We start from the raw sequence: 12,758 nt of genomic DNA, 5'->3' as shown, positions 1-12,758 counted from the left end.
CCATCAGACTGGAGCCCTGCAGTGAAGCTAGGTGAAATCAGGCTATGGCAAACCCCGTGAAACACAGTTCATGTCAAAATACAGCCTGAAAGTGTATTTCCAATGTTACCTTTCAAAGCTCTTGATTCACTCATTTAATTCCGTATTTAAAAGGTGTGTATAACTTACGAAATCACAGGGTGCGGATATTTTCATTCTCTCTTTTCACCCTGCTCCTTTTTTGGTGCTTTACTTTGAAATTACTGTTATTCCCAGCCTGGTTTCTGTCCCTCTCTGTGCTCCATCACCACTCCAGGCGTTTTTAGGGCTGTGATGCACTGTGCTGCAAACCGATGCCAGGTTTCAGCTGGCCACAGAGCAGGACACTGCTCCAAGCGCTTCAGCATCCAGAGAGGTACCCATGACCTTTTCTAACACATTATTCAGGTGTGCATGATGAACAGAATGACAAATCAAAAGAAAAAAACTGCATATACTTAACTTTTTTTTTTTTTTTTTTTTTTTGGTAAATCATGGTCACAAATTACATCTCTAAGCAGCAAGTTTCTAATAATACAGCTGGGATCTCAGGGCCTGGACTGTGGTGAAAGTTACAGGGTCTAAGTGTGGCTTAAAGCATGAGTTCAGTGGGACCTGTACTTACAGGTTTGCAGAAAGAGAAACAAAAATTCTGCAGATATATTTTATATACTGCAGAGGGAAAATCTGACAGCAGAAGCGGTGCTTTGGAGGCACGGCAGGCCTGGGCTCTGAGTTATTTATTTCTATTGATGGCTCTTGATGTTCTTTCTGAAGTTTTGATCATCAGGAAACTTGAGAATGAGCTTTTTATGACGGTGCTAAAGACAGACATTGGCAACAGCTGAGTTTCATCTCAAATCCTGATGCCACTGAAGCATCTCCAAAGCTTTTTACTTTTCTCTATAGGCTAGCACCTTTTTTTATTCTTTTTGGAAGTATTAAAGCAGAACCAACCTTTGAGTTCAGCTTATTCAATTTCCTACTGCTATTTTTTTTAGTTTCTATCTGGACATCCTGGATTTGTCAAGGAGATTTTCTCTTGTGAAGAACATGAAATAAAAACATCTCAGCTGCGGCTCTACATAAATTGTATCATTGCACTGGGTATATGTACTGTACTTGGTAATTTTCTGATGGCTGCTCTGGCATTTTGATTAAAAAATTAGCACTGCAGCTCTGTAGTGCTATACAATATCAAGAAAGTATGTGCTAAATGAACTAGGAACTGGTGGACGGACAGATCTCTAAAAGCATTTCTCACAGGGGACCACTCAAATGGGGCTGTTTCTAGTGGCGTTGCATGAAGAGTCATCCAAAGCCCAAATCTGTTCAACATCTCCATCGAGATCTGGACCGAACACAGAAATCCCAGCTGGCACTACAGACACCAGAGAGGGATAGAGTGGAAGGCAGGATGTGCTGAGCTTTTTGGGTTGGCTAGTAACCTGCACCTGTGCACAATCAAGTATTTTAACACAACCACATAAACAGTTATATATATATTGACCACATGTCCAGGAACTAGGAATGCAGGAAAAACTATAGAAGGAAAACCAGATGAGGTAACTAATCCTGCCTCCACCTTTAGCGGGGAAAAGGGTCAATAAGTGACAAAACACACAGCAGTAGCCCAAGACCAGTGTGATCCCTGCCTGGATGGTGAGGGAGGGTAATACAGAAGGGGAAGGGTAATATGGGAGATTTTACCCTCTGCACCAATACTGGTGGTACTGAACCTAAAAGTCACCCCACGAGCTACACAAGACAAGTGCAACATGTATCAGGAGCAGTAGTTGCAGTAGACACATTTGAGACAGATGATAGATCAACTTTTTCTGATATAGTAAGGAATATTTTTGGCCTTAAAAGCTACAAATCTGCTCAACTGGTTGAAGAAAAGATGAAGAGCACGTCGATGGAGAAGCAATTCAAAGCATCCATGAGACGCCTGAAAGGGCAAAGAGAACATTCGCAGCATCTTTCCTTAGATGAAGGCAGATTTCAAAAAGAAAAATACAGCTCTAGCAATTACCTACCGGGAAAAACAGGTAGAGAAAACTAGAAACAAGAGGAAAACAGCAGCTAAGATGTTCCAGTCTGTATGTAGTAAAATGAGACCTAGGAAAGCCAGCCCAGGATTCTGCCATATCACGCCTTTGACTTCATGTAAAATCTTAAACATTTTAACTATGATTTTCCCCATTTTTAGTAAAAAGACATTTTTCCTTCATGACTACGCTGCATGCGCTTCACAAATTCCTTAGAAAGATGAACTTTGACTGAAAAATAAAAGGAAATGCAATGCAAAAAGTTTGGGTCCGATTTTCAGAAATGGCCTCTGGTTTTGCCAGAGCAGAATGAAGCCATAGGGAAGCCTGCAATTCTTCATTCCCAGGCTCACTGAAAATGCAAATTATACTTTTTAGATCCCTATCTACGTGATCTGAAGGTACACATGTGTGTCTTGGACTGTCAGCCATTTTATGATCTCACCAATATTTGTATTTGCTGTTCACTGACATAATTTTGTGTCTGCAAGCAACTGAAAATACTATTATTTGTGTATGTGAAATTGCTTCAGTGAACATTGCTGGTACGGATCAAATAATTTTTTTGAGAAATGGTATTTGCCTGGTTTTATGCGCCAGTGAGTCACTCATAAGTACTTATAAATATTTAAATATTCTACTCCTGCAAGAGTGTGTGTAGACATTTGATATGGTTTGTACTACATCACCTCTGAAGCACTACTCCACATTGCAAATTCTTGCATTTAAAACCAAGATTAACAAATCAATGCACCCTGAAAAGCATTTTAAAATCACCAATACGTCGCATTCTAGTGAGTTTTCTTTGCAATTTGTAGACAATAGATTTCTAATAACAACTTGTAATTAGTTCATTTTCTCTTATTCAGTTGTTACATATCCAGCCCATTGACATTTTGCAGATGGTATCTTTTGAAATGAGAGATATATGAAAAAATAGAGTTTGGCAAATTCACACTTGAGCGCACTGGTTCTGGCATGCAACTAGTGCATCAGAAACAGCAAAACCAGTGTCAGATACTCTCCCTGCCTTTTCATGAAAAAATCTGGACAGCAATTCTTGACCAAAAAGCAAAAAATCACCATAATTTGAACCATGTCTACATTTGCCATTATTTCTGCCAAAATTTCATTTCAGGAGACTCCTTTAATTCGAATCATCATGCCAAAACATATAAACTAAGCAGAGTACAAAACTGAACAGCAAACCTGGTTAGATGAATTACTGTCTGGTCTCAACGTGGAAACATTTCCCTTTATGGCCTAAGGAAAACCCATGTCCCTCTTTCCACTGGTAAGCATGCATCCAAATGCAACGTTTTTTTTTTTGATTTGAGCATTCTTCGTTTTTTCTCTGAACCGTATTTTAGCTTTTGAAGCAATTTTGCTTAGATTAAATTTGTCTTTCTTGCTATGAATTAATTCCTTTTCTTTTTCTCTGACAAAATACTTTTTACTTTGTTCAAAATGCAGCAAAACAATTGAGAATACACACCAAAACCTACTCTGACAGCTATTTTGTGGAACTGCAAACAATGCAGGGCACTTTGCTGGAGCCTAGCAATGTATTTTAGACTTGAAGTTCAGAACTGAAGATTTTCACAATAAGAAGAGCTTTAAAAGAGAGAGAAAAAGAAATCACCTTTTTTTGCAGAATGTGTTTCTTCAATAGCAATGGAGGAAAAAAAAAAAGAAAATGAAAGCAAGAAAATTTTCCACATTAAAAAATCACCTGCCCTCTAAAATGGAGTAAGGATGAACTCACTCAGGTATCCCCAGCTGAGGCATCCAAAAATTACATTTTCAGGTGCACCAGGATCATTACTAGTGCTCAAGCCAGGCATCTTACACTCCATTTACGAGCGAGGCAAGGAGTTTGGTGCCTCTCAAGATCACTGAAAAAGGCAAAACATATTGGGCAGGGAGATCCCACGAGCTGATCAAAGGCCCCTCCGGCCTCGAGCATGCACCTGGAGCTCAGCCCTGCTCTGCCGCACGGACATCAGCCCACGCACGGACTCCCCCAAGCACTGGGTTCTGTACCTCCACTTGGCTAAGCTGAGCTGGCTACCTACAACACACCACTGCTGGGTCAGTCCTAATAAAGCCTGAGAAACCCACAGCAGGATCACGGCTTGGCTGTGGAAACACCGGTTACTAAATGCCGTTGCAGTGACTTGGACGCTTGTTGGTTTTTCCTGTTATCCCTGCTCAGGCAGTCTGCACCCACTGCAGAAATCAAGCTAAATAGTTTTAAATTTCTGCTTTTTTGCTTAATTTTTAACTTTTAGTTTTGTTTTCGCTGTAAGGTTGCACTATTAAACTAATCATTCCAGAAAACGCCCAGTAAGTTGCCTTTATCCTCAGTAACACAGCTGCACATCACCCCTCAAGGCAAGCAGGGATGGGTTGTTTTGGCCAACAGAAGGCCAACTCATTTCTTTTCTGAGTACTTCACATCACCTCTAACACTGCCTCAAACCGAAAGCAGAGGCCAGCACTCCCCTGCTTGCTAAGACGTGTTTGAAGTTTAGATATCACATAGCTCACAGGAGAAGCAAATCAATGTTGGTAAGCTAATGAATTATTTCCAAGTTGGTACCAGTATCTGCAGCAACATGAAAGAAAAAATCACATACCAGGGAGATTACAGCTGAAGAGGCAGAGCATGGTGCACAAATTGTCAATATTTTAGGACTATGATCCTGTAGATAACAGTTGCTACAACATTGCTTAAGAGAACACCTCTAGCAAAACATTTTATCTCACAATATAGTTGTCCAATATAATTAACTGGGCTTGACCAATCTAGCTGGAAGGTAGCGGTAACAAATACCCAACCCTATTGGCCACGCCACCGAGGAGAACAGCTTTGTAAAGATGTGGGTAAACACTTCACCTGAACATGGAATTTACAGATGATTTCTGCTGGAAGAGCTGGCTCGCTAGGTGTACGTGGAGTACATATATTATGGACACATTTTTCCAAATACACATATTCATTTTCCTCACACAGAATTTATTTATCACCTTTCTTAAGATGAGATGTCTATCAAGAATAGATATGCTTCTGAAAGATTCCTTCCTCACTCAACAACTCCCTCTCCCACTTGACCCAACAGCCCCTTTTCAGGTTTTGTTCCTTCTTCCTCAAAATAGAGCTTAGCTTCTCCCAGCAAGCATCAATCTCCACACTTTTGGGACAGTTACAAAGCTCTGCCCTAAAGTAGTTCCCAGCGAATCAGAAATATGCACAACTCACAAATAAATCTGTTTTATACTCTAGTGAGCCTCTGGAGGATGCCTGGGGAGGTCAGGGGTGGATGGCTCCTCCTCTGCAGCACACGGTTGCATTGCCTGGTGAGGAATACAGCTCCTGGAGATTTCAGGATCACTGCAGTAAACCTGGAGCCAGTCCAACACCTTTCACTGCTGCTCCTCTACGTTGGCGGTGATTTATCCAACACGCTTGCCCAGCCCAGGCTCCCGGTTCACTTTTTCACCCAATTCATTCAAATTCACCCTCCTCTCTGGTTCCCCAGTCCCCAGCTACAGTGCTGGGAAAGCCCCAGGATACGAGCCCACACCGTGGGCTGGTACCATCTGCACTCCCCAGCTGTTATCCCACATTTCCCTGACTTCCTGCTGCAAGCTTATATATCCCTTTCTCATATTTCTCCATCGTGCTTTTTTGATAAATATTAAAGACAGGTAAAAAAAGGAAATCTGAACTACAACAGAATCGGGGAAGAAAGCAAACTCCTTTTTAAGAGCATAGCAGCGTTACAAAAGGAAGTTTAAGAGAAGAGCACGTTGACCCTGCAGCCTCTTCTACATTCATTCCTGCATGAAATATGATCTTTCTAAAAAATATTTGTGTTCTTTAGATAATAACATATCCATAGATGACAATGTATCTCTCATCTTACAGAAACAGCAATGTTCTGTCTACATGTAACATACATGCACAAGTACTTGGGAAATAACAACTGGACTGAAAAATAACAATCCAGTATTTTTCTTTCAAACTGTCTTTGTGGGTGGTTTTTTTTTTTGGTCCAGCTATGACATCAAGGATCTCAAAATGTCACTGCAGAGCCACTAGAAACCGTGTGATACGGCAGTCTTCAAGAGCCCAGCTGGGAAGCGCGGGGCACGCACAGTGACCTCAGTAAGCCATGATGGCATCGCGATGGGAATATTACCTTGGGGTATGATTTCTAACCTGACCTAGTGAAATACTCCTGGTCTTTTATGCAACCTCAGTCAGAAAGCTTTCTAAACCCAGCGTGACCGACTGGGAAGAGCTGCTGTGGGGTAGCAAAGATGCTTGCAAAAGGCCTTTCCTGTGCTTTCAAAAACGTAATGAAATGCAAAGGCAAGCTGCGAGAAGGGGATCTTGGTTAGGAGAGTGCTGACATTGGCAGTGAGCTAGAATTTAAAGGGGTTCTGTTATAGGGTTAATAACTTCTTATTAGCTAAACAATGTTGACAAGATAAAGCCATTTTGATGGAATGCATGTTTTCCCTCTCTTCGACATATCTGTATTATATCTGTATTACAAATTGACCTGTCCACATTGATGATAATACAGATCTTGAAGATTATGCTGATTTTTTTTTCTTCCAGCTAGGCTTTCACATCTGCCAACCTGCTACCTTCCCATTAGGGAAGACAACAGGAATGCCAAAAGTGACATGCTTAATTCTAATGACCTCCAGTCAGATACGGTTCCAGAAGTTATATCCAAAAATCACTCGTCTGAGCGTATTTAAAGTATGACTCAGCTGGGTGATGCGCTTGCCAATTCACCAGACTATCTCCATGCTGATTAATGAGATGCATGCTCTGCTTTAGCTCTTATGACAACTAAGCTTTTCATTTATTATGCATTTATCAAATCTTTGTGACAATATAAAGAAAATACAACAGCCAAATATACTTGCTAGTACACTATGTTTGGAACGTGAAAATCTTGAGATCATCATATTAAAAATCATTTTTTTAAATTATGGTCTCGATGCTGCTTATCTAATAAAATTTATTAATGAGAAATTAGAAGACACCTACAAGTTGTTCTTGCCAGAGCTGCCAAGAGAGCATTTCATCCATCTCATATGCTACTTATGTACGATCAAAGCAATTCAAAAAGTAATACTTTAATCCTGTGTTAATAGATATTTCTAGTCATCCTCCTACACGCAAGCAAACTTCTAAAAGTTGTATTCTTGGGATTCAGGAACAAAAGAATTTTCAGAAAATCAGAAGAAAGATGATAGGGTTAGTAGGAGGGCCACTATATCTGCCCATAACCCAAAACTGTGCATTAAGATGTGTATGCAAATGATTAGCATGATTAGAAATTATTATTAAAATAGCACCTATTAGATGTAGTGCTTGTAAAGATGAAAGCACATTTCAGAAAAGGTAAGCGATTGGATTTTTCTCATCCATGCACTTTTCATTCATTTACAGCTGATCAACATGGATAAGGATCAAAAATGTCCTTTGAATCCCTGTGGGTCTTGGAGAGAGACAATGGGTCAAGAGAAAGCAAGAGACACACAGAGTGAGAGAAAAAGAGACCATTTTGTGGCTCTGTAAGTTGCAGAAAGGGCATGAGACTCTTTAAAATGAAATGCAACTTCTAAAGCAGCACAAGAACGACAAATTGGAAAGCTCTTCACATTATCAAGGTCATCTTCAAACCTTTCCAACACTGCGACACTATATCAGAGCACGGTGCACCGAAACAGATGTAACAGAGTTTTTGAGAGGATAAATTAGATTGAGACTTTCCGATGCCACTGAATTCTGGTAATTATGTTCCTCAGCTTGCTGAGCAGCCATCCCCACAGCCTGCTGCCAGCATGCAAAAATGAGTGGCTTGGGTGAATTTCAAGCAACAAAAAGATCACCTTAATGGGCCAAAAATATAAAAAATGTGCAGGATGTTGTACCTGCAAACTACTACTGCAAGCCAAATAATGGCTCATAACACAGCAGAAATTTCATAAACACTTAAGGACTGCAAACCAGAGCGTGTGCTTAAGACAAGTGTTTCAAGTATTTTTGATATTTTTCCTACATTGTGTAATAAAGGGAAAAGATGTACTTTCACCAAGCATTAAATTTGGCTTACAGAGTCCCCAAAATTTCAAAAATTTCAAGCAATGAACTTTATTTTTAAATTAAAAGCGCATGAGCTATTAACTGCTCTTGATAGAAGTGGAGATTCTGGGAAAATTGAAAATGAAGAAGTCAGACTGACTTTCAGCTTCAGATGGAGAACAACCCTCTTCATATACAAAATCCTTTTGACCGACACTCATTGTTATGCCTTGGGTTTTGTTACAATATTTTTGCAGTTTATTGATTACTATCTCTATTCATTGGCTAATATTTCGTACTTGTCTTATTTTCATTGCCTACTTAAAATTCACTGAACCAAAAACTCATACAAATGACTCTTGGAATTTAGCTTCAAGTTGCTGTGACTTTGAGAACCCATTGATCCAAATATGCTCCCAAATAACTGCGTGTCAAGCCTTTATAGCTGGGTTAATTCACTTTATGGCCTTCTTAATGTATGAGGTTTTATGTGTTACTGTATATCTGCTGGTTTGAGTGTGCTGTGTTGAAATAAATGCATATGCGGTTCAAACAGGTCCAAGGTGGCAACTGGGGCTAATTTTAAAGCACTTTAAACATTATTATCCAAAGTTGTTTTCTTTAATGAAAAGCTGGAAGTCAAGAAAACAGAAACCACTCTCTTTAGAAAAGAGGGTATTTGGCAAAAATAGAGGTTTTGCAATAACATTGCAGCGTGCCAAAGAGCATCGATGAGGTGTATGCTGGTGTGGGGCACATGGTGATTCTTGAGCTCACCAAGCTTTTCCCATCGAGCAGGCACTGGAGCAGGGTGCCCTGGTTTGAAATCAAGAACTACTGAAATTACTTTGTCTATCAAATGTCACGTGCAAAGTTTTGAGAATCAATCCAGCTTAAGAGGTAACCAGCTTGTCATCAGCCTCTTGCCGGCACTCAACAGATCAATGGATGAATCCTGCTGTTGTTTAAAGAGTATTAACCACATACAAGTACTCTGTAGCTCACTGTCCTGGTTATTGAATAATCCCCCATATTTTCTGTCTTTCTTTTTTAGTATCCCTAAGAGGCAGGCATCAATAAAACTTTCTATCATCCAGGTGAAGAAGACAATGTGAGCCTTTCCCAGGGAAGGACTTCAGTGAATGCTTAACTTAAAGCATGAGCATAAAGTTATGAAGACAAATGGGATAAAACAAGTACTATTTTTTTTCTTGCACTGTTTAAGTAGCTCAGTGATCCAGGGATCTTTGCAAATGGTGCTGAGATATGTATCAAGATTGCACATCATAATCCACTTACTAACATGGGAAGAAAAAGCAGGAAACATCCTTCCCAGGCAGAATATTCAGTAAAACACCTTCCCCACAGCAAACTAACTCACATTACCACAGGTTTCAACCCTGTTTCCTCAGGATTACTCAGAAACCACATACTTGGGTCTACAGACCCAGCCCATTCACTGGTATCTCTCCATTGCCATCAGCAAGAAGCACAACAAAATACCCAAGAAAACAATAAACCCCACACACTTTTACCAACCTCCTAGTTCATGCTTATCCTTTGGAGCGCAGTAACCTTTAGAAGCAAGTTTTCCATGCTATTTTCATGGCATTAAATACAAAAAGGGATTATATTTGCTGACCACGTCTGGGAAGGCACCACTGCCATCACAGATATCCCATGCTTTCAACACCCAGGACAGACAAAAGCATCGGGACTCACGGAAGGCTGTATAGAGCTCCTGCAGGGTTAAGCGGCCGTCGTTGTTGTAATCATCAAACCGGAGAAGGTCTTCTAGTGTACAATCCACTAAATCATCTTCCAGGTCCTTCTTCTTCATTAGCTGTAGCAAAGAGAACAGGTAATCTTACATATAATGTAAAACTACAGACTGCTGTCCTGGCTCACCCAGCAGATTTTCCATTAAATGACCTTTGGAGAGATATATATATAGAGAGAGATATATCGTATCTATCGTTACGTATTTGCTTTGTATCAAGATTCAACTGGTATTTGCATTCCTGCAGCACTTCATGGGCCACGGATTGGTGAGGGTAAGGAGCCTCGTCCTTCAGCAGTAGCACAGAAACGCATTTTCATGTTGCAAAAGTATCAAAAAATAAATATTCAACAAGGAAAAAGGAAAGTCTTTTTTTCCCACTTCTTCTTTAGGTAAGGACAAAATTGTACTCCTTGCTTTTAGGACTGAATGGGCAAGAGTAGATGATGTATTCAACACTAATGTGTTTTTCCAGCCCCTGACAGTTTGTTTCTTACGTATTCTAAAGATTTCACACATTCTGTGTTAAAACCAAAGAGCTTTAGAAGTTGCACATCCAAGTTAGCAAATAGCCAAAATCAGATCTAAGCATAATGAAAACGTTGGGTTCTCTGAATTTATTGTAGAATGTGAAGAAAACTGCTGAAATGTTGCATCTTCCAGGCAGGAAGGCTTTTTGCTGTAGTCCAGGGACTCTTTTATTTACTACTCTAGTCTTGGCCCATTACATTGAAGCAATTTGAAGTAATAATGCTAAAAAAATGACCCTTCACCTAACAAGTAAAAATGTTCAATAAAAGCGAGATCAACCATAACATCCAAGATCAATCTTCTAAAGACGGAAATTTCCCTTTGTCTATCTTTGTATTGAAAATTGATTAACTTTTCATAGGACTGACAAGTTTTTACTAGTCCTTTTGATTTAACATCAGGGGAAAAAAAAGCCAACACAGAACACTTCAGCTGCAACAAATTCAGTAGATTTATGATTCTGACTTTAAAATACATTAAAGTTTTAAATGGAAATAACATTCCAATTACCACCGTTGTTAATAACCCTGCATACCTACAGCTGCAAAACTACAGGGGCATTTCACACTGCCGGGTCCGGAGGGAAACTATTCAACAGGGTCTGTTGGCAGCCAGGAGGCAAAGCAGCTTTAAATAGAGGGGGATGGACCATCTGCTGCCACTTTTTTTGCTCAAAGCAATTCTGTTGTGGAGAACAAACAAGTGGGCAAAGATCTCCCGGTGCTGCCTGCTGCCCTGATGCAGGACTGTCCTCTCCGGAGGGACTCTGCTTCCAGTTTCTCCTTTGGGGTGAATCCCTCTGCAATGAGCCTCCTAGAGATCCCCCTTCAGGTCTTAAAAATGACTTTTTTCTGCAGCAGTGCATGTTACCTGCCTTCAGTTTTTCCTTGCAGACAAGGTTATAGTGCTCGAGAGACTATTTTTCTTTTAAATAAAACAAAGAAAATGCACAGCAGCAGCTCATCCAGCAGCCAGAGAGAACAAGATCCCACTGCACCACGTTCATTTTGGCTGCCTCTACCCATGGGCAACGAAATTCTTATCTTGAGGGGAATTTTAAAGTTGCAGACAGCTTCAAATTAGAGCCAATGCAAATCAATCCCAAAGCTACCTAACAAGGCGAGGAAAGTTCTGTTAAGACTAAACCACAGAAAATTAAAAATTGCTCATTACCTAAAAAAAAAATCCCTTGAAAACTGGGTGAATAAACTGGTCATGTAAGAGCACATGAAAATCGTCTTCTTGTCAGAGCTAACAAGAAAAATCAAGGATTGACACGCCATATATCAACTGTGAATGGTGTGAGAGCCCCAGAGCTGCCCTGCGGACACGTCCTCAGCCCGGTCGGGACTCCAGCCACGCTCCCACCAAGGGGCCCAAGCTCAGTGCCACTCAGCTCAGGGTTAAAAGTATTCATGGCATATTCTGCATTAACTGGCATCATCTTGTCCTTCGAGAGGTCATCACGCCGCCAACTCCGCAGTGCTGGTGGCAAGCCTCTGTGGAGAATGTCTGGGTGAGAGGGCTCCTAGCTGAGGGCTGAACTTATGCTGGTCCATCACACTGAAGTGGGCTCCAGATGTGCAAGCACGTTTATCGACTTTGGTAGCAGTGAGAACAGAAGAATTAAAATAATAGTAGCCAGGGTCTATGCTTGCTCTTGTGAGAGAGACCTGGGCTGCAAATGAAGCCCATAGTAACTCTGCAGCAGACCTTAAGGCACTGAATTCTGCTCCTTTAAAATGCAGGTCATTGTTTCTTCCTCCGGGTAATAGCTTGCAGGCTGCCAAACCTTTATTTCCATGCGAGTTGAGTTTTAATATCCTGACGGAATAAGTTTCATGTAAAAAGGGGAAAAAAATTGGAGAGTAGAACAGACACTTAGATGTCACTATGCAAAAGCTGGCTTTGAATTCAGATAAAAGTGTTTTCTTATACCTACCATGTCTTTATAAAAAAATCATTGCATTTAGATGAAGTATTGTATATATTCATAGCTCTGAGATCTAAGGGAATTTACGCTGACACTTTGCATTGTGCAGAAAGGATCGTGCATCATGTCAACATCCTGAGGATTAAAATTCAGTGCAAACTGTCCTACACAGGAGCCAGCTCAGGGAGGAACGAGCTTGTGTCTGTCCTCCTGCTCGCTCACAGCTCGCATTTACACACTGGAACTGCAGTGGCTTCCCGTTCGCTGGGAAGCGGGAGCGCAGAGGAGACACCTGCAGAGCGAAGGGTGAAGGGCCAGCTTCGGAAACCCAAA

At 40.7% G+C, this 12,758-nt stretch overlaps 1 protein-coding gene across 2 annotated transcripts in view; it reads right to left on the bottom strand.

Annotated features, from left to right (window-relative positions):
* FSTL4 (follistatin like 4) overlaps positions 1-12,758 on the bottom strand; it is a 238,753-nt gene that overhangs the window by 96,950 nt on the left and 129,045 nt on the right. For both annotated transcript variants that reach the window (XM_074883873.1, XM_074883872.1), the window contains exon 6: positions 9,904-10,024. In XM_074883873.1, coding sequence (XP_074739974.1) covers positions 9,904-10,024 — 121 coding nt within the window. The remainder of the gene's footprint in view (positions 1-9,903; positions 10,025-12,758) is intronic.

This window comes from Strix uralensis, chromosome 14 (genome assembly GCF_047716275.1).
Source record: "Strix uralensis isolate ZFMK-TIS-50842 chromosome 14, bStrUra1, whole genome shotgun sequence".
NCBI lineage: Eukaryota > Metazoa > Chordata > Aves > Strigiformes > Strigidae > Strix > Strix uralensis.
This window is presented reverse-complemented; position numbering and strand designations above follow the sequence as displayed.